The sequence below is a fragment of the Ilyonectria robusta genome (assembly GCF_021365365.1).
Source record: "Ilyonectria robusta strain PMI_751 chromosome Unknown BGZ61scaffold_48, whole genome shotgun sequence".
Classification (NCBI taxonomy): Eukaryota; Fungi; Ascomycota; class Sordariomycetes; order Hypocreales; family Nectriaceae; genus Ilyonectria; species Ilyonectria robusta.
Window position 1 is genome coordinate 1 of NW_025764482.1, and position 18,729 is coordinate 18,729.

The 18,729-nt window shown below is 50.9% G+C and overlaps 11 protein-coding genes across 11 annotated transcripts; 5 read left to right on the forward strand and 6 right to left on the reverse strand.

The window, feature by feature from the left end:
* Window positions 1-188: 188 nt before the first annotated feature.
* Window positions 189-649, reverse strand: BGZ61DRAFT_540756 (uncharacterized protein; the record flags this gene model as incomplete). Its single annotated transcript, XM_046254954.1, has 2 exons — window positions 189-554; window positions 644-649. 2 exons carry the CDS (start codon window positions 647-649, stop codon window positions 189-191), a joined length of 372 nt encoding a protein of 123 aa, XP_046094990.1.
* Window positions 650-1,660: 1,011 nt separating this feature from the next.
* Window positions 1,661-3,801, forward strand: BGZ61DRAFT_510737 (uncharacterized protein; the record flags this gene model as incomplete). Its single annotated transcript, XM_046252078.1, has 9 exons — window positions 1,661-1,813; window positions 1,885-2,142; window positions 2,266-2,307; window positions 2,344-2,679; window positions 2,870-2,949; window positions 3,078-3,211; window positions 3,251-3,435; window positions 3,469-3,629; window positions 3,735-3,801. The coding sequence occupies 9 exons, from the start codon at window positions 1,661-1,663 to the stop codon at window positions 3,799-3,801; spliced, it is 1,416 nt and encodes a 471-aa protein (XP_046094991.1).
* A 779-nt stretch (window positions 3,802-4,580) lies between these two features.
* Window positions 4,581-5,881, forward strand: BGZ61DRAFT_371855 (uncharacterized protein; the record flags this gene model as incomplete). The annotated part of the gene is made up of 5 exons (XM_046242134.1): window positions 4,581-4,658; window positions 4,727-5,320; window positions 5,400-5,468; window positions 5,573-5,666; window positions 5,775-5,881. 5 exons carry the CDS (start codon window positions 4,581-4,583, stop codon window positions 5,879-5,881), a joined length of 942 nt encoding a protein of 313 aa, XP_046094992.1.
* A 608-nt stretch (window positions 5,882-6,489) lies between these two features.
* Window positions 6,490-8,118, reverse strand: BGZ61DRAFT_466164 (uncharacterized protein). The gene has a single exon (XM_046247650.1). The coding sequence runs from the start codon at window positions 8,086-8,088 to the stop codon at window positions 6,610-6,612; it is 1,479 nt and encodes a 492-aa protein (XP_046094993.1). The 5' UTR covers window positions 8,089-8,118; the 3' UTR covers window positions 6,490-6,609.
* A 550-nt stretch (window positions 8,119-8,668) lies between these two features.
* Window positions 8,669-8,983, forward strand: BGZ61DRAFT_486436 (uncharacterized protein; the record flags this gene model as incomplete). The annotated part of the gene is made up of 1 exon (XM_046249860.1): window positions 8,669-8,983. One exon carries the CDS (start codon window positions 8,669-8,671, stop codon window positions 8,981-8,983), a length of 315 nt encoding a protein of 104 aa, XP_046094994.1.
* Window positions 8,984-9,151: 168 nt separating this feature from the next.
* On the reverse strand, window positions 9,152-11,870 carry BGZ61DRAFT_466166 (amino acid permease-domain-containing protein). The gene is made up of 8 exons (XM_046247651.1): window positions 11,388-11,870; window positions 11,236-11,330; window positions 11,169-11,178; window positions 10,811-11,093; window positions 10,612-10,733; window positions 10,146-10,552; window positions 9,867-10,077; window positions 9,152-9,804 (listed from the first exon to the last, which is right to left on the reverse strand). The coding sequence occupies exons 1-8, from the start codon at window positions 11,558-11,560 to the stop codon at window positions 9,372-9,374; spliced, it is 1,734 nt and encodes a 577-aa protein (XP_046094995.1). The 5' UTR covers window positions 11,561-11,870; the 3' UTR covers window positions 9,152-9,371.
* Window positions 11,871-12,950: 1,080 nt separating this feature from the next.
* On the forward strand, window positions 12,951-13,610 carry BGZ61DRAFT_466168 (uncharacterized protein). The gene has a single exon (XM_046247652.1). It carries the CDS (start codon window positions 13,092-13,094, stop codon window positions 13,473-13,475), a length of 384 nt encoding a protein of 127 aa, XP_046094996.1. The 5' UTR covers window positions 12,951-13,091; the 3' UTR covers window positions 13,476-13,610.
* Window positions 13,611-14,231: 621 nt separating this feature from the next.
* BGZ61DRAFT_540761 (uncharacterized protein) lies at window positions 14,232-14,663 on the reverse strand (the record flags this gene model as incomplete). Its single annotated transcript, XM_046254955.1, has 2 exons — window positions 14,232-14,382; window positions 14,443-14,663. The coding sequence occupies 2 exons, from the start codon at window positions 14,661-14,663 to the stop codon at window positions 14,232-14,234; spliced, it is 372 nt and encodes a 123-aa protein (XP_046094997.1).
* Window positions 14,664-14,733: 70 nt separating this feature from the next.
* On the reverse strand, window positions 14,734-15,122 carry BGZ61DRAFT_568276 (uncharacterized protein; the record flags this gene model as incomplete). The annotated part of the gene is made up of 1 exon (XM_046255999.1): window positions 14,734-15,122. One exon carries the CDS (start codon window positions 15,120-15,122, stop codon window positions 14,742-14,744), a length of 381 nt encoding a protein of 126 aa, XP_046094998.1. The 3' UTR covers window positions 14,734-14,741.
* Window positions 15,123-15,222: 100 nt separating this feature from the next.
* Window positions 15,223-17,764, reverse strand: BGZ61DRAFT_434209 (heterokaryon incompatibility protein-domain-containing protein). Its single transcript, XM_046243948.1, has 2 exons — window positions 17,314-17,764; window positions 15,223-17,263 (listed from the first exon to the last, which is right to left on the reverse strand). Exons 1-2 carry the CDS (start codon window positions 17,654-17,656, stop codon window positions 15,342-15,344), a joined length of 2,265 nt encoding a protein of 754 aa, XP_046094999.1. The 5' UTR covers window positions 17,657-17,764; the 3' UTR covers window positions 15,223-15,341.
* A 133-nt stretch (window positions 17,765-17,897) lies between these two features.
* BGZ61DRAFT_466171 (uncharacterized protein) lies at window positions 17,898-18,727 on the forward strand. Its single transcript, XM_046247653.1, has 2 exons — window positions 17,898-18,048; window positions 18,120-18,727. Exon 2 carries the CDS (start codon window positions 18,193-18,195, stop codon window positions 18,610-18,612), a length of 420 nt encoding a protein of 139 aa, XP_046095000.1. The 5' UTR covers window positions 17,898-18,048; window positions 18,120-18,192; the 3' UTR covers window positions 18,613-18,727.
* Window positions 18,728-18,729: the final 2 nt, after the last annotated feature.

An 18,729-nucleotide genomic window follows, 5' to 3' on the forward strand; every position in this document is an offset into this window, starting at 1 on the left:
TGGTCTAATTAACAACCCGGCTTAACTTCAAGCAATATTACTCCAAAGCCCAGACCATAAATACCAATTTATATAGGCAATTTTAGTTAAATCGCCAGCGAATAGTACCTAGAGTTGCCCAAGCCAGCCCTGCTAATAGGCTTATAGTACTCTCCCAATTTAACGTCAAAGGAGGTCGCAGCCCACAGCTAGTTAAGGGTACCAGTTAGAACGTCAACGCCGATAAAGGCCATAGTAATCTTCCAGGCGATACGCATAATCCAGCTATTATCGCTCATAGTATTAGCCAGGTTAGTTATTACCAGGCCGGGCTGGAGGGAAGAGACAGTAAGCATAGGATAGCGCCGGGCAAGCTCCTTGGCGAAGAGAGTATTAGCAAGCTTGCTTTGCCCGTAGCGGGTAACGGTGCCGATCTGCTCGGCCTGGCTCTTAAGCATATCAAATATAATACCCTCCTTATCGGGGGCGTACTTATGGGCGGCCGAGGCGAAGACTACAACGCACACATCAGACTTTAGCTCCTCGGCCGTCTTTAGCAGGATAGGCAGAAGGAGCTTAGAGAGGAGAGCATAGCCTATATAGTTAGTACCGAACTGAACTTTATAGCTATTATTGGTAGTACCGGGCAGTATGGATATAATACCAGCATTAAGGATAAGAGTATTAAGGCAATCGGATTACTAGAGAAGGGTCTTTGCAGATTTGCAGACTGAGGAGAATAATACCAAGTCCATCTGAACAAACTTAATAGGCAGCGCATTAGGGACTTTTACTGTAATATCGTCAATAGCCTCCAGTACCTTAGCCTTACTCCGGGCCCCAAGCTAGATCTCCTTGGGGCTATGCTTGGAGAACTCTAGGATTGACTGCTTGCCGAGGCTGCTATTGCTGCCTGTGACCAGAATAACCTTCCCCTTAAGGGACGGAATATCCCTATCGGGTACAAACTTAACGCCCTTACTCCCTGAAGCTCCTATTAGCACTTAGTGGCTGAGCTGGCGGCTGTAGCTGTCCAAATTGCGCCTCAAATTGAGACGGGCGAACTCTCTCGGCTTCGGTCGGATCGAAGGCCACGGAACTTGGGGAGGGCGGTAGGGCAGTGCAATGCGGTGATAGTGAGCGAGTGATAGGTAAAATGTTGCGGATGAAGCAGGTAATTGCAATACGGATTCCCTTTCCGAGGGTGCCATAGCCATTATATATATATCCTTCCCGAGCAAATCATACATAGCCCCCGGCAGCGAGCCTTCCTCTATCCTGTTACGTGTTCCTAGCGGCGGACTTTAAGGACCCAACCCAACTCGGTGGGTGGATGTTAATCGATGACAACAACGGAGATTGCGGGGCCGCTCCCCGAGAGGCCCCCGGGGATGCCGAAAACAGATGGGGGAGTGTGCGGCCGCGTTTCCCGCATCACGTTTCCCGTTTCCCCGCAAGAGAATCCCCGCAAGAGAATCTCCGCAACCAGGTCGCCCATTCTCGCTCGCCCCTGTCTTTCAACACCCAGGTCGGCCCTATCGTGACCTGCCAGAGCTGAGGCAAATCTCCCGCTCACTCTCAAGGGTGACGCAACTCGCACAGCAAGATCCGACCAGCGGCCGCCTCCTCCTCCTCTTACGCCTCCCCCTCCTCCCTGTGCCTCCCTCCTCGGCCGCCCAAGATGCAGTCGCGCAGCGATCAGGCCTGCAGTGCCTGCAATAAACGGAAGCGGCGATGCGATAAGGGCCTCCCCGCATGCAGCTTGTGCCGACGAATCGGTCGCCTGTGCGAATATGGCATCGTCGCGGACCCTCCACCGACAGCCAACGAATGGGTCTTCCTGCAGACGCGTCTCGCCGAGCTCGAGAGAGCCGCTTGACCGGTTCCCCGGCCGTCGTCCAGCAGTCCATGTCGCCGGCGCCGGCGCCGGTCCTAGCCTCGACCTCTGGCAGCACCGTGTGCGACGCTATCGACTCCCATAGCCCGGAGCCGAGCAGCGTAGCCTCGTCCTCCCGATCTGTGGGTATCACTCCTGTTAATTCCAGAATTAAAGATCCGGGCCTGCAGTCCGGAGCTTACTTTCCCGCATCCATATTCCTCGATGTTGACTGCTACGTCTGGTCCCGTATCCAGCTGCCTCCTCCCCGAGGTGCCATCCCCGCGGTGAGTTCCCTTCTCCCTCCATCCTTTTCTTGGGCTTTCCACACATACACACATAAACAGCCTTAGCCTCACACTTCCTTGTTCTTACTATGTATGTTAATTGAGACTCTAACCCGTTACAAGCCGGTGCTTGTGCTTCTCAGCCAAGGCAATATCGTCCTGGACGTATTGCGGGATTATTTTGCCACTATATATACTTAGTTGCCTATAGTGTTCAAAAAGAGGATAGATATAGGCCTGCCGGTGCAGAATACCGGCCCCGATCTCGCCATGCTGTTTATCGGCATGAAGCTTGTAACTACACACGCAAACAACATTACCGCTGCCGGGCTGTATTTAACGGCCAAGAATTTCCTTACTCGCCTCGAGAGTAACAGTACCATCTTACTGCTCTGTCTACAAGCTTTAGTACTCATCGCCTTGTATAAGTACAGCTATACTATCTATCCTGCGGCTTGGATAACTATCGGGTCTTATACATATTATGCCGAGATTTTAGGTCTTACTCCCGGTAATTATTCCATACTAGGCCAAGCTGTACGATCACTTCCCTTTTATTCTTCGTCGTCCCATACTCCCTTGTTACGCGTCTGTATAATTATGCAGTCTCTTCAGTGCTAGATGCCTACCCAGAAGCAGGGAAAACTTTTAAACGGACCACCACTAACAGTCCTTCTTCCTTCAGACAACCTGAACAGAAGGTAAAGAGAGAAGGAGAGTGTGGTAGAGTATCTATATCCTCAATAGACTTATGTCGACGGGTAGCCGAAGACATTACCTGATCCCGGACCTACAAACCGACAGCAGGTTACCCGTTAATAATAAGGCATAAGTATGTTTTCCTTTAATACCCCTTAGTATAACCCGAGCTCGGTAGTCTTATTTCTTACCAATACTCCCGATAATATAGCAACACGCAGTAACTGATATAGCAGTCAGGACTGTAGTAATATCGCCAAGGCCCTTAGCCGCTTAACAAGCACCCTATACCAAGTTAAGCAATCAGGCTTTACACGATTATATCAGGCTTCTATATATCTCGGCCAGGCTATCAGCTGCACGCAAGAGAGTTAGCTAACGAGCACGTCCCATATCGCTAAAGTTATAGCTCTTTCCTATAAGCTTACTAGTTTCGGCGCGGCCCTTAACAGCGCAAGCACAGCACTCAAGCCCGAGGACCGTTACGCCCTCCTCGCTCCTCAGTACATCACCCGCTCGGCGCTATTCGTCGCGCTTAATCGCTTCACTTACCCCGAAAAGATAGCAGCAGAACCTGGGTACCTCAATAGCCCAGTCGCAAAGACACACAGCAAACACAAGATATAGAAGCAGTCGATACATATCATCCAACTGGCGAGCGAGCAGTTATATACTCTAGGTATAGATATCTTACGCATAATCAAAGACAACACAGATATAGCCCAGCCGTATTCACTAGGCCGCGTAAGCCCCTTCATCATAGACTCGGCCTACGCAGGCGCCGCCACGTTCCATTAGCTTCTAGGAGAAACCGGTAAGGACGTATATCGTACCGCCGTCGCAGATCTGGATATGCTTCTAGATACACTAAGCTCAAGGTAGCGGCTCGGTAGTGCATACCGGGATATATTGATAGTCTATAACGTCTCAGTAAGGGTAGAGGCGAGTATGGTATTTTGATTGAGTTGACGAAGGGGGTCGGTGGGCCAGGGCATTTTGGTGGCATTTTCAGCATACGACACAACCAGTAGAGGGCTTCTGAAGAAAGTAACACTCAATAAACGGCCAGGAAAAATCATAATAAAGGATGCAAAAATATACACATAAAAAGTACAGAATATACTATAAAATACTCCTGTCATATGAGTCACTTTAAATTTTTGGATACTATGTTCCTGCAACTCAAGTACCGACCGGGAGACGCGCCTTGCATAAATGCGGCCGTGAATGTGAATGTGAATGGGAGCGGAGGTGCGGCCGCGAATGTTAGTGTGAGGGGGGAAGAATGTGATGCGGAAGTGCGGCCGCTCAACCCCCCCTGTGATGCGGAGGTCGGTCGGTCGTGGCACCTGCTAAAGTCCGTTTCACTTCTCCGGTCCGAGGCCGCGATTAATCCGCGACAAGTCGTGCGATGCTCGATGCGGTGGCACCGCGTAGGCGACCATGATGGGGACGACCATTATGGCGGCGCATTTTGGTGTCTCTGATATTCCTTGGTGCAAGATTCCTTGGTGCAAGACGCCCGGTCGACTGACCCTGATAAGTTCTATAGTCAATTGTTATCCATCCCCACCAGCAGTTCTAACAAGCACACAACCACACCACACTCACACTCTCATACCCATCACGCATTTGACGGCCCATCCCTTGTCTCAGGCTGTTTAGTTATAATCGCCCCTGGATCCTTCCGACAATCCAGAGTTTCCTAACCCCCCCGACCCCCCGTGCAGCTGCCCAATATGAGTGTCCGCCGAAGCACCATCATTCCTCACAAGCCTACTCTGACAGAGAAGAACCTTCCCGACCAAGCAGGCAAGGTAGGGCATATGTCCCCAAGAAAGACGCTCGTCGCTGTGCTTTGTTCCTATCAGCTAACACCTCTCAGGTATTTCTCATCACCGGTGCCTCGGGCGGTCTAGGCAAGGAGATCGCTTCGATCCTCTACGAGAAGAATGGCAAGATCTACATGGCGGCCCGCTCCCGCGCCAAGACAGGCGAGGTGATGGAGCAGATTAAAGCCGCGCATCCAAAGTCAAACGGCCAGCTCATCTTCCTGCCACTAATACTCGACGACTTGACCACTATCAAAGCTTCCGCCCAGGAGTTCCTTGCGCAGGAAAGCCGCCTCGACGTCCTCTACAATAACGCCGGTGTTATGGTCCCTCCGCAGGGCTCTAAGACGGTGCAAGGCTACGAGCTCCAGATTGGCGTCAATAACCTTGCGCCATTCCTCTTCATTCACTTCATCCACCCAGTCCTCGCCGCAACCGCTCAGATTGCCCCCAAGAACTCGGTCCGGGTCATTTGGGTGTCCTCCAGCGCCGCCGATGGCGTCCCAAACCCCGCCATCGACTTCTCCAACATGGACTACCACATCGAGGAGGGCATCTGGCCCAAGTATTCTCGCAGCAAGGGCGGGAACGTTCTGCATGCTGTCAAGTATGCTCGGAGGACTGAGGGCCAAGGCATCATTAGCATTGTTCGTTATTTCACGCGCGCTCTTCGCCGTTTCACCCGTCTACTTGATCAATGTCCAAAAAACTAACCCTTATTCACAGGCCCTGAACCCCGGCAACTTTGTGACGAACTTGCAGCAGAACATGCCGAAGATGCAGTTTGCCATGTTTGTAAGTCAACGTCGCCCCTCCCCCTCCTCCCCCCCAACTTTCCCGCAGCTTGGCTTGATACGCAAAACTTGGAAAGCGAAAACGGGCTGACACTCCCTACGCAGAAACTCATCACCCACCCTCCCAAGAACGGTGCATACACCCAGCTCTTTGCAAGCCACTCTCCCACCATCACCGAGAAGGACAACGGTTGCTGGGGTAAGTCTCCCTTTTCCTTTCCCTCGATTCCCTACATAGGAGCCAGCTTTTGAGCGCGGCATGCCACTTTCAAGGTGTATTTTACTAACGACACCGCCCTGATTACAGTTTCACCGTTTGGGAAGGTTGAGGCCGCTCATAAGAATCTTCAGGATCCAGCCCTTAGCAAGAAGTATTGGGAGTGGACGGAGGAGCAGGTTAATCAGTATAAGTGATCAATCAGGTTATGGAGGTCAGGGAAAGACCGCGGTTGCCGTCGATGCTACGTCGACCAGCAGTATGCGCTATTACAGGTGCTACTGCTTGTATCCTTAAGTTGGACATTGTGCTTTTTTTTAGGTTAATTCGATAGATAGAGCTTTTCTTAGATGAATTGCTTCTAGGCAATAAATTTCGGGTCCTTGTGCTGTTATCCACAATTTTTAGAACATCATAGGAGTAGGACGCATGGCCTCGAGTGGTTCAGGCGGAAGAGACTCGGAGGGTTGTTGATGGGTTGCGAGACTGCCCTCATCATTGCGCGTTGAATCTTCGGGTTGGACCAAACCTTGGTCCATGGGGTCATGTGATGGAGGAGACATACTCTTGGGAGAAGCACATGGCGCAATCAGGTCCATTGTGTCATCACCCTGGCCATTGTCAACTGCACCGGAGGGAAGATGGTAGATTACGGGGATCGCCGTTGCTGGCTACCAGGACTCGGGAAGAATGGGTGAGGACGAGGGCGAGGGCGCCCGTGATGTCTCCTCACTGATTCGTCTTGCCACGCGGGAGGGGGCCAAGCGTCGCCGGCTTTAAAGTCTAAAATTTATATAAATGGATAGTTTTTATTTCTAACCCTAACTAGAACTCTAAAGACTAACTTAGGTCTTACAATAAAAAGAGTAAAGACACCAGACTAATATCTTCAGTTTGACGTCACAATAATATATGGATATATACGCTACCCATAGTTTGAAGGCGAGCCGCACTCTAGAATGCGGTTTGCAACCTCAACCCAGTCCCGATATGAGGCCATTCCGCCGCTCAACGCCGAGCCGGACTCGGGTGGGAGCTCAATCCAAAGCCCTAGCTCCCCAGTTTTCGGTTCTCCAGGTATGGCAAGGTGAATGCGCTCTGGATTGGCAGCCACCAAATTGACAGCAACACCCCAATCGACATCTGTCCCATAACCTTCTTGGGGATTAAAAGACCAGATATCTGAGAGATGTAGACTGCGAACGGCCGAATTTGCACTGGCCAATGGAGAAAGTGCTTGCCTCCACTCGCTTGCATCAAAACACACGTACTGCAAGCGTATGGTCTGAATGCCGGGAGATTTCGAGAGTACGTCGTTCATAAGAGTCGTCTGAATTGGAAACCCTCGAAAGTCAAGCGAACGGAGATGCAGAAGCGTTGTGGAGTGAAACAATGCGGAGAGGAGGGGCGAATAAGAGCTGAAGAATGACTTGGCGTCTCTGGACGTTTGGTAGAGGTGCATATTCAATGACTTGAGGTTAGGCATCAACTGAAAAAGCCGCGCGATATCTTGAAACTCCGGGTTGTTTTCCGGCTCCGAGCCATTATCCGACAGGTTCTGGCCGCCGGAAATTTCGAAGGGCTCGTAGAAGTCGTCGTCATTTATCGGCACCACAGGCGTTACCGTCGTTGCAAGACTAATTGAGAAGTCGTTGAGGCGTGAGCCGACAGCTGCGAAGCCTTCCTGCGCGATCCTGGGGACCACAGCTACAGACTCGTTGTACGGGACGCTGCAAATCTTGGTTTCCTTGTAGATCGCCAGAGTGCCAAGGCGGATCTGGGATCGCGCCACGGCGGACATGACGACGCGGTAAGCCTGGATAGCACGAGCCCAGAGGCGCCTCCAGGCGAGGTACTCAACCTTGTGCGGCGGCCAGCGGTACTCAGGCTGTCTTCCCAGTACCACGGCGGCCTCGAGTGTGATGTCGTCGAGGGCGCCGAAGGCACGGAACGCGTCGCTCAACTGCACGCACATGGCAGCGCCGGTGAGGGCAAGCTGTTCGGCCTGGCGATGGTCCATCCACTTGCGGTCTTCCGGGGCATCCAGCAGTCTCAGCGGGTATAGCAGCCACTGTTCGCGGCGCGGGAAGATCAGAGCATCGGGGAAGGTTCTATCACGGTCCGGGTCGGCAGGCGTCTCGTGGTAGTAGATGCATATAAGGTGCAGATGGCGGATTTGGGGACCGAGGTCGGGACTTAACGAGAGGACGCGCAGCCGGTCGAGACCTTCTTTGGTGAGGTCTACAAACTGGCTGTCTTTGATGTGGTGGCGGACGAAATGCGGCGTGAAGGCGTCTCTCGTTGTGCTTGAGCTAAGGCGCAGCATCCCAAGAGAAGCCGCATCAGCATAGGCCCCAATGTACGAGATGACCTCCGGAGGGAGTTTGACGAAGAGATTCGCCATGATGGTTGAGTTGGATGGGTTCAGCGTTTGCCGTCCTCGAGAACTACGATAAAATAATCTTGCGACCCGCGACCAACAAAATACCTCACTTTTGATTCAGCCCCCAATGTCACGTCAGGAATAGCGTCTTTGCTACAGCCAACTTTGTTTCATGCGTGCCTTGGAACTAACTTGGAGGGTTACTAACAACTTTTGCCAAGGGCGCGAACAAATACATGCTTCAGACGAGATAAATATTCAAAACTAAACAAATGACTGGAATCAAATATGGTAGGGCTAAGACTAAGGATTATAGTCCTGTTAGCTTATTATACATTAATTCATATATCTGTCCCATTAGCAAATATTGTTCATGCCCTTCAGGAGATAGCTGGGATGGCTCAAGCTCGTTGGCGGCTACGAATGTGTGCACGAAAACTGCAAGTATGGCTGGAAGGAGCACATGCATATTTCGTATGAGTTTAAGGACGAAACGAGGACGATCGACGATGAGGCGGTTCTCGATGAGATTAAGAGCAACGCAGATGCGAAGGAAGTACTCAATCACAAGATCCAGATCGCCCAATAACACCAGCAAATAATGCGGAAAGAGCGAGGGCAGATCCGAGCCGCCCGGGACTTGTTCTTTGTCTACCTGAGCGATAATGCCGTAGGCAAGTCGAGGGCCTACAGCGACGCGACCATCCAGTACCTAGACCTCCACATTGACATGGCGTACCGAGACGGCCGGGCCGACGAAGCGGCCGAGCTGATGCTTCAGAGGCCTATGCATGTGGATGAAGTAGAGTCTTTGAAGGAAGATATCACGGCGGGCACCGTCGCTGTCCCCGACGAGCGTGCCGTGGACGAGGCCATTGCAGGGCTGAAGAACATGAGCTTGTTGGAAAGAACCTGATTGACGCAGTCGAGCCTAGAAGCGTGGAATTTGAGGGTTCCCGATTCATCTTTGTTCGATCGAAGCCGAAATCGAAAAAGAAATACTGGTTTAATTAGTCGTGAATCGGTTATAGCAGAAGCGAAGATCAGATTTAGAAGGCTTTTAACTGTACGAGTAATATCTAGATAGCGGATCTCTTTACTATACTATAATATTTAGTTCAAAATAGTATTGCTAATATTTAGTTCGGTAAATTAATACACTGTTAACAGAGAATAATTATAGTTCTTAATATAGAATTCTTACTGTCAGTAATATTAATATTATTCTCACCAAAGCCGTTACTCCTTCTCTGCCTCCTCGACCCCTTACTGCCCGCCACTCTAATACCATACTCCCGCCAGGTTTAAATGATGTTTCGGATAGCATTCTTGATGTATGCCCCAGCACCTCCCTTGTGCTTTTCCTCTTCCATCTCGGCAATGCTAGCGCGTCTCTCCTCCGCCGAGACACCTACACCACTGATCCTGTCTCGCTGGTTCTCCCTCATGCCCGTGTAGATGTCAATATCCTTTGTTCTGATGAACAATGGGCGGTGCGATGGCTCATAGAACCAGCTGTAGACCTTCCAGATTGCGTAAAGGAAAATCAGCAGCGGACCGGCGAGGTAGAGCTGGAAAAAGGTAGTGGGATCCAGGTTAGGACCGCCGACAGGATACAGTGCGACGTAGAACTGAGCGATCAGAGCAAGAACGCAGATAAGCAAGCACACATAGGAGCCCCAGACGCCGCAATTGGCCTTGTAGGGAAGCTCGTCCAAGGTATGACCGTTTGCGGACCTATTTGAAGTTAGTTATCGAAGGAACGAAGCAGGCCAGAAAACGACAGGTTATTTGCTTACCAGGCCTTGCGGAAGCGGATATGAGCCAGAGCTATGCCACCGTAGACGAAGAGGATGGTGAGACCCGACAGCGACAGGAGCCAATTGAAGATTACGCCACCATTATCCGCCAGGTTGATGAATGCTAGCATGCCAAAGAGAAGCTGGAGAATGACTACAGGAATGGGACGACCCTTCTTGTCAACGTAGGCCATCTTTTTTGGGAACATTCCTGTACAGTAAGTGCGTGTTAGCGTCTCAAAACATGTTAACATGTTCGTAGCATCATGCAGCACGTACCATTTGCAGCGAGAGCCTGAAGCGTTCGAGTCGAGCCAAAGGTGCACGAGTTAGCAACACTTATAACGGCGATCAGGATAACGGCGTTGAAAATCGACGGCAGGACCTTGATGCCAGCAAGCTCAATTGCAATGACAAAAGGCGATCCACGCGATTGGGAAGTCGCACTGCCGTACAGGGGACTGTTTGCCGGTACGACGAGGCCAACGAGAAGAAGGTTGACGACGTAGAAGATACCGATTCGCCATGCGACCTGATTCGAGGCCTTCGGAATCTCCCTCTTTGGATCCTGTGTTTCCGCAGCAGCCAGTCCTGTCAGCTCGGTGCCAGTGTAGGCGAACGCTGCAGTGACGAAGACGCTGCAGAAGCCGTGGAAGCCATTGAGGAATGCGCTGTAAGGGTCGTTCCTGTTTCAAAATCCACGTTAGCCTAGCTGATAGCCACTTGTAAGTATGCATGGCATTACCAGTATCTTCCACCGATGTAGCCTCTGTCATCTGTTGGAACGCCGCCACAGTTGATTATTATTCCCAGGATGATGAAGCCCATGCAGGCGAGGACCTTCATCAAACTGAGGACGAATTCGACCTAATTCAATAATCGGTCAGCTCATCGTCCATACGTCTAAAGGCTGGGGACTTTTTTTTAGATAGGTGGGAACGTACCTCGCCGTATCCCCTCACGCCAAAGAATTGAATGACGACCAAAGCAACAAGTAGCGGGACGATCCAAGCAGAGTTATTGATACCCTCCGAGCCTGGCCAGAAGTGGATGATGTTGCAAGCAGCGGAGATCTCAAAGGGAAGGACAGTCAGCCAGCTGATGGCGTACTCTATGCCGCACGCCCACCCGAAGGAGGGATCAACGAAGCGGCAGATGTACATGGTGAAGGCACCGTTGATGGGATACAGGACGGTCATTTCTGCGACGGCCTGCATCATGAGGTATCTAAATGATCCATGTCAATCAATATCCATCAACCGAAGAGAAAGGTGTTTCGACTTGCACGTCGAGGGAACATACACCATGACACCTAAAGAAGACGCGCGTTAGCTATCGCGTCGCGATCAATGCAGGGTACACAACTTACCAACAATTAGGAAACCGAGAAAAACAGAAGCAGGTCCACCAGTCTGAAAAGCAGTCCCAGAACCGATGAACAGACCAGCACCAATGGCACCACCACTTAAAAAAGCGACAATTAGTTGGTATGCAATTGAGGACTTGGTATTGAACCCTTACATGGCAATCATCTGCATGTGCCTGCCCTTGAGACTTCGGTGAAGGGGATTCGTGTCCCCGGCCTCTGGATCGACGGGGAAATGCTGGCCGGCCGTTGGATGCTCATCACCAAGCGTACCCGATTTGTAGGCGGCGGCATCGCTGCCGCCATTGTTTTCGTTCTTGAGACTCATCGTGACGAGGACGGAGGAGAGAGGAGGGGAATGGGTAGGAATGGAGGAAAAGAAAAAGAAGGAAAAGAGAAAGAAGGTCGGAAGATGGAGGGCTACCCCAGTTTTAGAGCTCCAAAAGCACCCCAACCCAACACATGCTACGGCGTAGCACCCTTCAATTCCAGACAGCGGCGGCGAATCATGTGCCCCCCTATTGGGGCCATTGCTTTGACAAGTCACATTGGCTATCGATTGCAGCCGTGCGGAGTACTCGATTGGGGAAGGCAGTATTGTGCCAGCAGCCTGTTCAATTGGCGATAGCTGGGCCAGGGCACTCCGTCAGCGAGGCGAAGTGTGTGCCGTCTGATCCGTCGGAGGAAGGTGTGCATCGGAACAGGTCATGTTTCATTCAGGTCTTAAGACACTCGATATCGCGAGCTCTGATATCATTGGTCGTTCTCTTGTGCTCCTTATCTACCTGCCCTTTGCGGAGATGCGGGTATTACGTGTGGATTCCGGGCGATCAAGCTTAGCTTCCCCAATTAACCTAGTCTCGGCATTCTCGGCCAAGCCGCCAAGCCGATCCTAAATCATCTTGGCCAAAGCTTGTCTCATGACTTCCCCGCCTCCCTGAATCGCATGTATTACGTAGTGTACGGAGTAGTAGGGTGCGAGACTGATATAATTCCTGCCTCTCTCGCTAGTGACTGTCATCTTCAGAATCTTCTTGCCTCTGTCTGGGATACGCCACACAAGTAATTTTACGTAAAGCTTGCAAACGACTATCCAACAGAATTTATCGTCTTACAAAATGCTGAGCGTAGACTGGCCAACTTTGATGCGGGTACGGGTAAAAAGAACATGCGAATCCGGCTCCTACCAGGCTTGAACCCGCGGGGACTTACTTGGTGGAATTCACACAGGCAGTCGACGGGGACATTTTATTTCATCAAAGTTCAAACACGCCGATGCATACAACCATACATGCACGAAAAGATAGAGACGAGCTTGGTTTTTTGGCTGATACCAAGAATTTTCTTTTTTATTGACCAAGAAAATCGCATTAGATGACATCCATCCCTTTGTCAAGACGGAAGCATGGTCTGAGCTCAGAGAGCTTCGCAGCGGAGCGCGATGATGGTAACTGGCGCGGCCGGAGATGGGAGCAATTGGTCGACTTCGTCAGGCTTCTACAGAGTCCCGGTAGACTCGCCGAACCGAGAAATTGTCCTCGTAATGGGGTGTCATATTGATCCTTGTTAACCCTAGCGTGGCGGATACATGATCCTTTGGAATTGTGGCTCGAAGTTTCCCCCCCATGCAGTACGAAAGCCACCTCTCGTGGTAGTTAGTGACGGCAGGGTCGGTAGACACTTGCATGTCCCCCCATGACACGGATACGATCGATGGGGTTAAACCAGTCTCTGGCGCGTCCGAGGAGAGACCAAATCCTGGGTGACAGGAATCCGGGTCGTTCAAGTCTTCTTGGTTGTATCCTGTACTGGTTGTGAAGGAGAGGCCTCGCCGTAGCACACAACAATTCAAATTCGAAATGACGGCTAGCAGTGCAAAGGAGCAGTTTCTTGGAAAGGACTACTTCTTGGAAGATCCAGGCTCGACACCAAGGCCTGCCTGTTGGGCCTCAAGAGAGGCTTGGATCGTGCTCTTCAAGCTGGAGCTGGTGCCGTACGGATACACATTCGTGGGCAAAGGGATTCGGTCGCCTCACCCATGGCCCTGCGGGCATGAAACCCGGCTCCTGAATCATGAGAGCTACATGTACGCGCGACTCGACAGGCTTCAGGGCGAAGCGGTTCCCGTGCACCTTGGACTCGTGCAGCTGGCCCGAGACCCGCCGCGTTATGCTCATCGACTTCGACCAAGCCACCCTTCTTTCACGCCCCAAACACAAGCGGGTTGTCGGGATGTCGGGTGACAGGAAACGGAAGCAAAAGGATTTTGAAACCTACCAATGGAAACGCACGCACTTCTGGTGTACATGTTTGGGTAGGGCAGAGTCGTTGCTGACTTGTTGTGAGGTTTATACAGTTGCAACCCCAACCGTCATAAATTGATAGCTCTTGTTCAGACGGTTACTGCGTTACGCTGAGCAATATCACACCGCAATGGCACCTGCAATACCTTCGACCCTATCCTCGTCCAAAGGCAAGCAACCTGCGCCCACCGACATCTCCGACTCCGCAATGACAGCCTATTCTTACCAAGAACACCTACATAACTATGCAGAAGTCAACGTAACAAGGGAACTATTCTGATTGACCGCGAATAAGCTTCCTCATCCACGGCCAAAAGGTGTCCGTTGCCCACTGTCAAAGGAATTGTAGACAGGCAATAATTTGGTAGCTACCCTGTATGCTTAACGTAGACCCCAACAGGACCTTTTTCCAGATAGTAGTCTTTTTTCTTTCGTGTGTAGTAACCACAAGATTCCATTCATATCGGTCAACAAATATGGCTGGGAGAAATTCAGGCATGCTGGGCACCTGTGGTTGGAGATTGGGTCCGTGTTCTGTTACCTGGGTGTCGGCTGTATATGTCTTCAGCAAGTCCCGGAGACTAGCCCACCGTGCAGCCTCCCACATCCCAAGTTCTAGTACCTTCCCCTTAGTGTTGACGCTCAGGACAATCGGGCGATCGAAAAGAGGATGAAAACTGGTGTGGTTGATGTTTGTCATCGAAGGGTTACCACGAAGGCAATCAATGTCGGATATGGCCTCGTCATGAGATAAATCAACGGTGAGACTAGGTAGACGCAAAAGTCGCAAAAGTTGTTCTTTTCGCCCTCACATTTGTTGTACTCATCCCTAATGGATGCCTTGGAACTGAACAGCACGGGTCAGTCAGATATGTGATAAGGTCTTTGAAGCATAAATGGATCTTACGCCCACATAGAATTCACAAGGCAAGGATAACCATCCGCCCGTTCAAGGGCCATGTCAAGAACCCTGCTGTTAACCGCGACGTCCCAGTTGGCGTTTGGAGCGCGGATATCGCTGCATTCAGCAGCTTTGTAAACCACCTTGCGCACATCATCGGGGGAAGCAATCTCCCCAATAGCCTGTCGCTCCTTTGCGTAGTGTCTGTTGTTCCTAGCCCATTCCATATCCAAGTCATCAAACTTATTGAAGCGACGTCGAGCCGATTTCAGTAAAATCCCTTCTCCGTTACCGAACCGTTTGATTTACTCGAGCAGGAGTTGTAGAGATGGCGGTAATGGGTTGAACTCACTGAGTTCACGATCCTTCACCCCATACCAATCATGCACCTGTCCGAAAATCCCCAACGAGCAGGTCTCCCCCGATCCACTCGATGCGTCGTCTAGTGGTTGTGAAAGACGAGGCGAGGACCTTGGCTCGTCTCGTGGCGTCCGTTCGCGCTCGTTGCTGTGAGAGGCCTGTGGTGCTACGTTGTCGTTTGCCTGTCTTGCAGACGATTCTGGTGTCGGAGGCTGGAGTCGACGTCGCTTATGACTGGGGCTTGGAATTCCTGATACAGATTTGGGCTGGTTATCACAGTCTGATAGTATTGTATCGAGCCAGGTCGAGACTTGGCGGCTTGCCATTTTTGCCAGGCGACCAAGTACGATCCGTGCCTTGACTGATGAGTGAGTTTAAATTCCTAATGTGCATGGACGTGGGCCAGAAAAAAAGAGCGACAGAAAATAAAAGCAAACAAGGTGTTATTTGTATAGTAGGGCGTACCAGCATATTCTGGGGGCCTCTTTTCTACTTGCTATTTAAAGGTTCAGAAAGCAATAGGATTGTAGCTAGACCCAATCTCATTAGATAATCTCAATCAGCCTCATTCCATCATCCAGAACCTCCAGTGAGTCATCATCTCCCAACTCTTGAATGTTACTAAAGAGAGCCTCCTTGCATTCTTGGAATGAAGCAAAGTTCACTCGTTCCTTAACAGGCGGGGCATCTTTCACATCCATTGCGTCCGAGGACTCTACTTCAACTTCAGTATCACCCCAGTCTTCCAACGAAAATGTACCCAGCCGAATATACTGGCCTCGTTGAAGGGTTCGATGTAATATCAAACCATGCATGCGTCCATCTGCGCTCATTATTGGCAAAAGGTAAAAGATACTGTCTGAAACAGTTACCCGAGCATTGCCTGGAAGCATTACCCACATGGCAGGCGTCAAAGTTCCTTCAGCCTCGGTTTCAATCACATGTACTTCGTTGCCTGACGATGCTGTAGGCTTGCAGTACTCGTTTGTGATTGGAACCCCGGTTGTGAAGTAGCTGGAATCCCAGGTCACGCAGAACGGCATGTTGAGGGTACCGTCGCCAAAGGAGCATTCCAATTTCCGGCTCTCTCTATGCCATACAACTTGGCGCAGTAAACCCCGCAGTAATAAAGAGCCAGAGGTGACTCTTCCAAAAGGATCTGAGTTCTCGTTTGTGACTGAAATGTGAATAATGTCAATGATCCCATCATGAGTTGAAGAATCGTCATCCAATGGCCCCACGAGCACCGGTCCTCCAACGGAAGCCCATGACCAAGACGGAGCAACATACTCGTTTTCAAGCCTCCGACCATACTTGAACGACTCGGACGTGGGATGCCGGACTGACCAACAGAGGCACGCGGGGATATCAGGGCGCCAATACCCCGCACAGTAATCATCGTCTCCCAGTCCTCTGAGCGCACCGTATCGTCGGGAAATTCCGGAAATAGCTGGGAGTCGGTCTACTGGATATGTTAAAAAACACTCTGTATAGGCCGCCAGTATCCTCATCCACAACTCAGATACCCCGTAAGAGACCTTTGACTCCCGGGGTATTAATGACGAACTCAGTCCGGTCTTGTTTCCGTACGTGGGGTAAGATGCGCGTTCATGAAGACCTTGAATGTAGTCTTCCGATTCATAGGCACTAAAGCACTCCCAGTACATCTGAGGACGAGCAAAATGAAGGACTCTCCGGGAAAGCATCCTCTCTTGGAAGACCCAACCACGGCTATTGAGTGCCGCGGAAGATACAAATCTGTACCAATTATGATCTAGACAAGCGACGACACCTCGGGACTCGTTGCATTTGGAGCTCGCTGCAAGGACCTTCTGACAGGGCTGAGTAAACTTGGTTCGTGGAAAGAACAATCCATCCGCCGCTTTCTCAGCCCCCGTGGCTGAGAGATTGAGAGTGCCCATGTCGTAGATATGATGCATAGAGGCGATTTCAGAAGCCTTCTCCGCTTCGTCATCCTGATTAATACAGACTGAGTCAATCCAGAGGTATCGGAATCCGAGACATCGCGTGACATATATAGCATCTCTAAATACCTTCGAACTGGGATCATTCAATAACTGTGGGGGGATCCCGGTCGACCAGGTTTCTAGAGTGCTATTTGATAGCAAGAGCGAAGGTTGAAGGTCCCATCGATGACTGAGAGTCAGATACTCTGTTTCGACCGGAAGTTTAGAGGTTGGGCAGAGACGTGTGGTTGGCATAGCGTCAATTGAGAGCTTCGCGAGGTCTTCTTCTTCCGACACATGTAGAGAAGGGCAAGAAATCCCTTTGACTTCGGGATTGGCGTCGATCAGGCGGAGAGGCAGCTGCCTGCCCCTCTCGCCATGTTTGCATCCAGGATGGCTCTCTATACATGTCGAAAGCCAGGATTTGATTTGGCTAATATGGGACAAGGTCCAGGCTGAGCCCGAGGTATGATCAAGAGGGTTTAGAAGGAGTTCTCCATCTGTTTGCAGTTAGTTTAGGGTGAAGAGTGTTAATCATGCCAAGACTCACCCTTGTCTGTAGCATCAAGCCTCTTGAAGACGACATCGACATTGAGTAGCGTTGGACGATCTCGAAAGTCTTGCCCGTTTGGTTTCACAGCGAGGAGTTGTACGGGCATGCCTCGGTAGGGAGTATCCACTCTGTAGGCACAAACCTTTCCGTTTCGCTCGCTCACTATCTTGGATAATGTCGGATTGAGGACATAGCTGAAGATGGTGCAGAGAGAGCAACTGGAACCCGAGGATATCCATTCTGGCCCTTTCAGTGTGTCCGATAACTCGTAATCCTCGTCCTGGCTCCAAACCCAGTCGAAAATAGCGTCACACGCTTCACAGAGAACACTCGACGCCATACGAGTGGTTTTGAGGGTGTCGCTGATGAACCAAAGATTCCAATATGAAAGAACCAGGGCTTTGACCTTGCCGAAGCTGTGCTGAATTGACGCGGTCGGGGAACAATGCAAGTAAGAAGTTAAGTCAGGCTGTTGAGCTGCAGCAAGCAAGATCGCCTAAATAACGCAGCCTCGATATTGCATAAACACAACACAAGGAAATCCAAGGTTGCGGGGTAAAGCTATAATGACCACACCACCACGCATAACCAATTGCTCCGAGACTACTAGCCCTATATCATAATGGTTCCTCCTGTCAATCTTCCTCCTCGATACCCAGGCAAAGGCGGCCTCGAAGTTGCCGCCGTGGGTTTCGGCCTCTTGAGTCTTAGTGTTGCCTGCAGGAAAGTTGGGTATGGGTACCCAGTCCATGTTCGTCGTTGTACCTCGTCAGACTCTCAGCTAACAAGTTGACCGTCTTCAGTTCGGAAGACGAGCGCCTGGAAGTCCTAGACCGTGCTTGGGAAATTGGCGCTGCTGACTAGGACATCGCGGATATGTACGGTGACAGCGACGACCTGATGGGCAAGTGGTTCGCATTGCATCCTAAGCGGCGACAAGACATTTTTCTGTCCATAAAGTTTGCGATTAAAGTCACCGTTAGACCTGGAGGTTCTCCCTTTATGACGATTGACTCGTCGCCGGATTATGCACGTGAGGTTTATAAGCGGAGCATAAAGTTAAGACGAACTGGATTGATTTATATTACATCCACCGTCTTAACGGGCGGGCTCCGGTTGACCCCTCAGGACGGTGCCCAGAAGTCCAAGACCTTAACTGCATCCCCGACTCGCCTCATTACAGGTATGGATCCCCGAGCGATAGACACCGAACTTCCGGGAGAGGGCCGCGAATGGGATTTGCAGTGGAGAACATCAAATGCAGGCAGTCCATGGCCTCCGGCGCTCAGGGCATAAACATTCTCGAGCAGCAAATTAAAGAAGAGGTATTTAAGGATGCAATGTGTATTATAGATATTCGAAACCCTAATGTTACCCACTATTTCGCACTCAAAAAGAAGAAAAGGCTAGGAA

What these genes read in the sequence shown, in the direction of transcription:
- BGZ61DRAFT_434209 (XM_046243948.1), bottom strand. Translation starts at nt 17,656, where the DNA reads ATGGCGTCGAGTGTTCTCTGTGAAGCGTGTGACGCTATTTTCGACTGG. An exon ending in GCTTGATGCTACAGACAAGG is followed by an intron (nt 17,264 to 17,313) that starts GTGAGTCTTGGC and finishes AACTGCAAACAG; the next exon opens with ATGGAGAACTCCTTCTAAAC.
- BGZ61DRAFT_466171 (XM_046247653.1), top strand. Translation starts at nt 18,193, where the DNA reads ATGTACGGTGACAGCGACGACCTGATGGGCAAGTGGTTCGCATTGCAT.
- BGZ61DRAFT_466164 (XM_046247650.1), bottom strand. Translation starts at nt 8,088, where the DNA reads ATGGCGAATCTCTTCGTCAAACTCCCTCCGGAGGTCATCTCGTACATT.
- BGZ61DRAFT_466168 (XM_046247652.1), top strand. Translation starts at nt 13,092, where the DNA reads ATGACGGCTAGCAGTGCAAAGGAGCAGTTTCTTGGAAAGGACTACTTC.
- BGZ61DRAFT_466166 (XM_046247651.1), bottom strand. Translation starts at nt 11,560, where the DNA reads ATGAGTCTCAAGAACGAAAACAATGGCGGCAGCGATGCCGCCGCCTAC. An exon ending in GCGTGAGGGGATACGGCGAG is followed by an intron (nt 10,734 to 10,810) that starts GTACGTTCCCAC and finishes TTATTGAATTAG; the next exon opens with GTCGAATTCGTCCTCAGTTT. An exon ending in TACATCGGTGGAAGATACTG is followed by an intron (nt 10,553 to 10,611) that starts GTAATGCCATGC and finishes ATTTTGAAACAG; the next exon opens with GAACGACCCTTACAGCGCAT.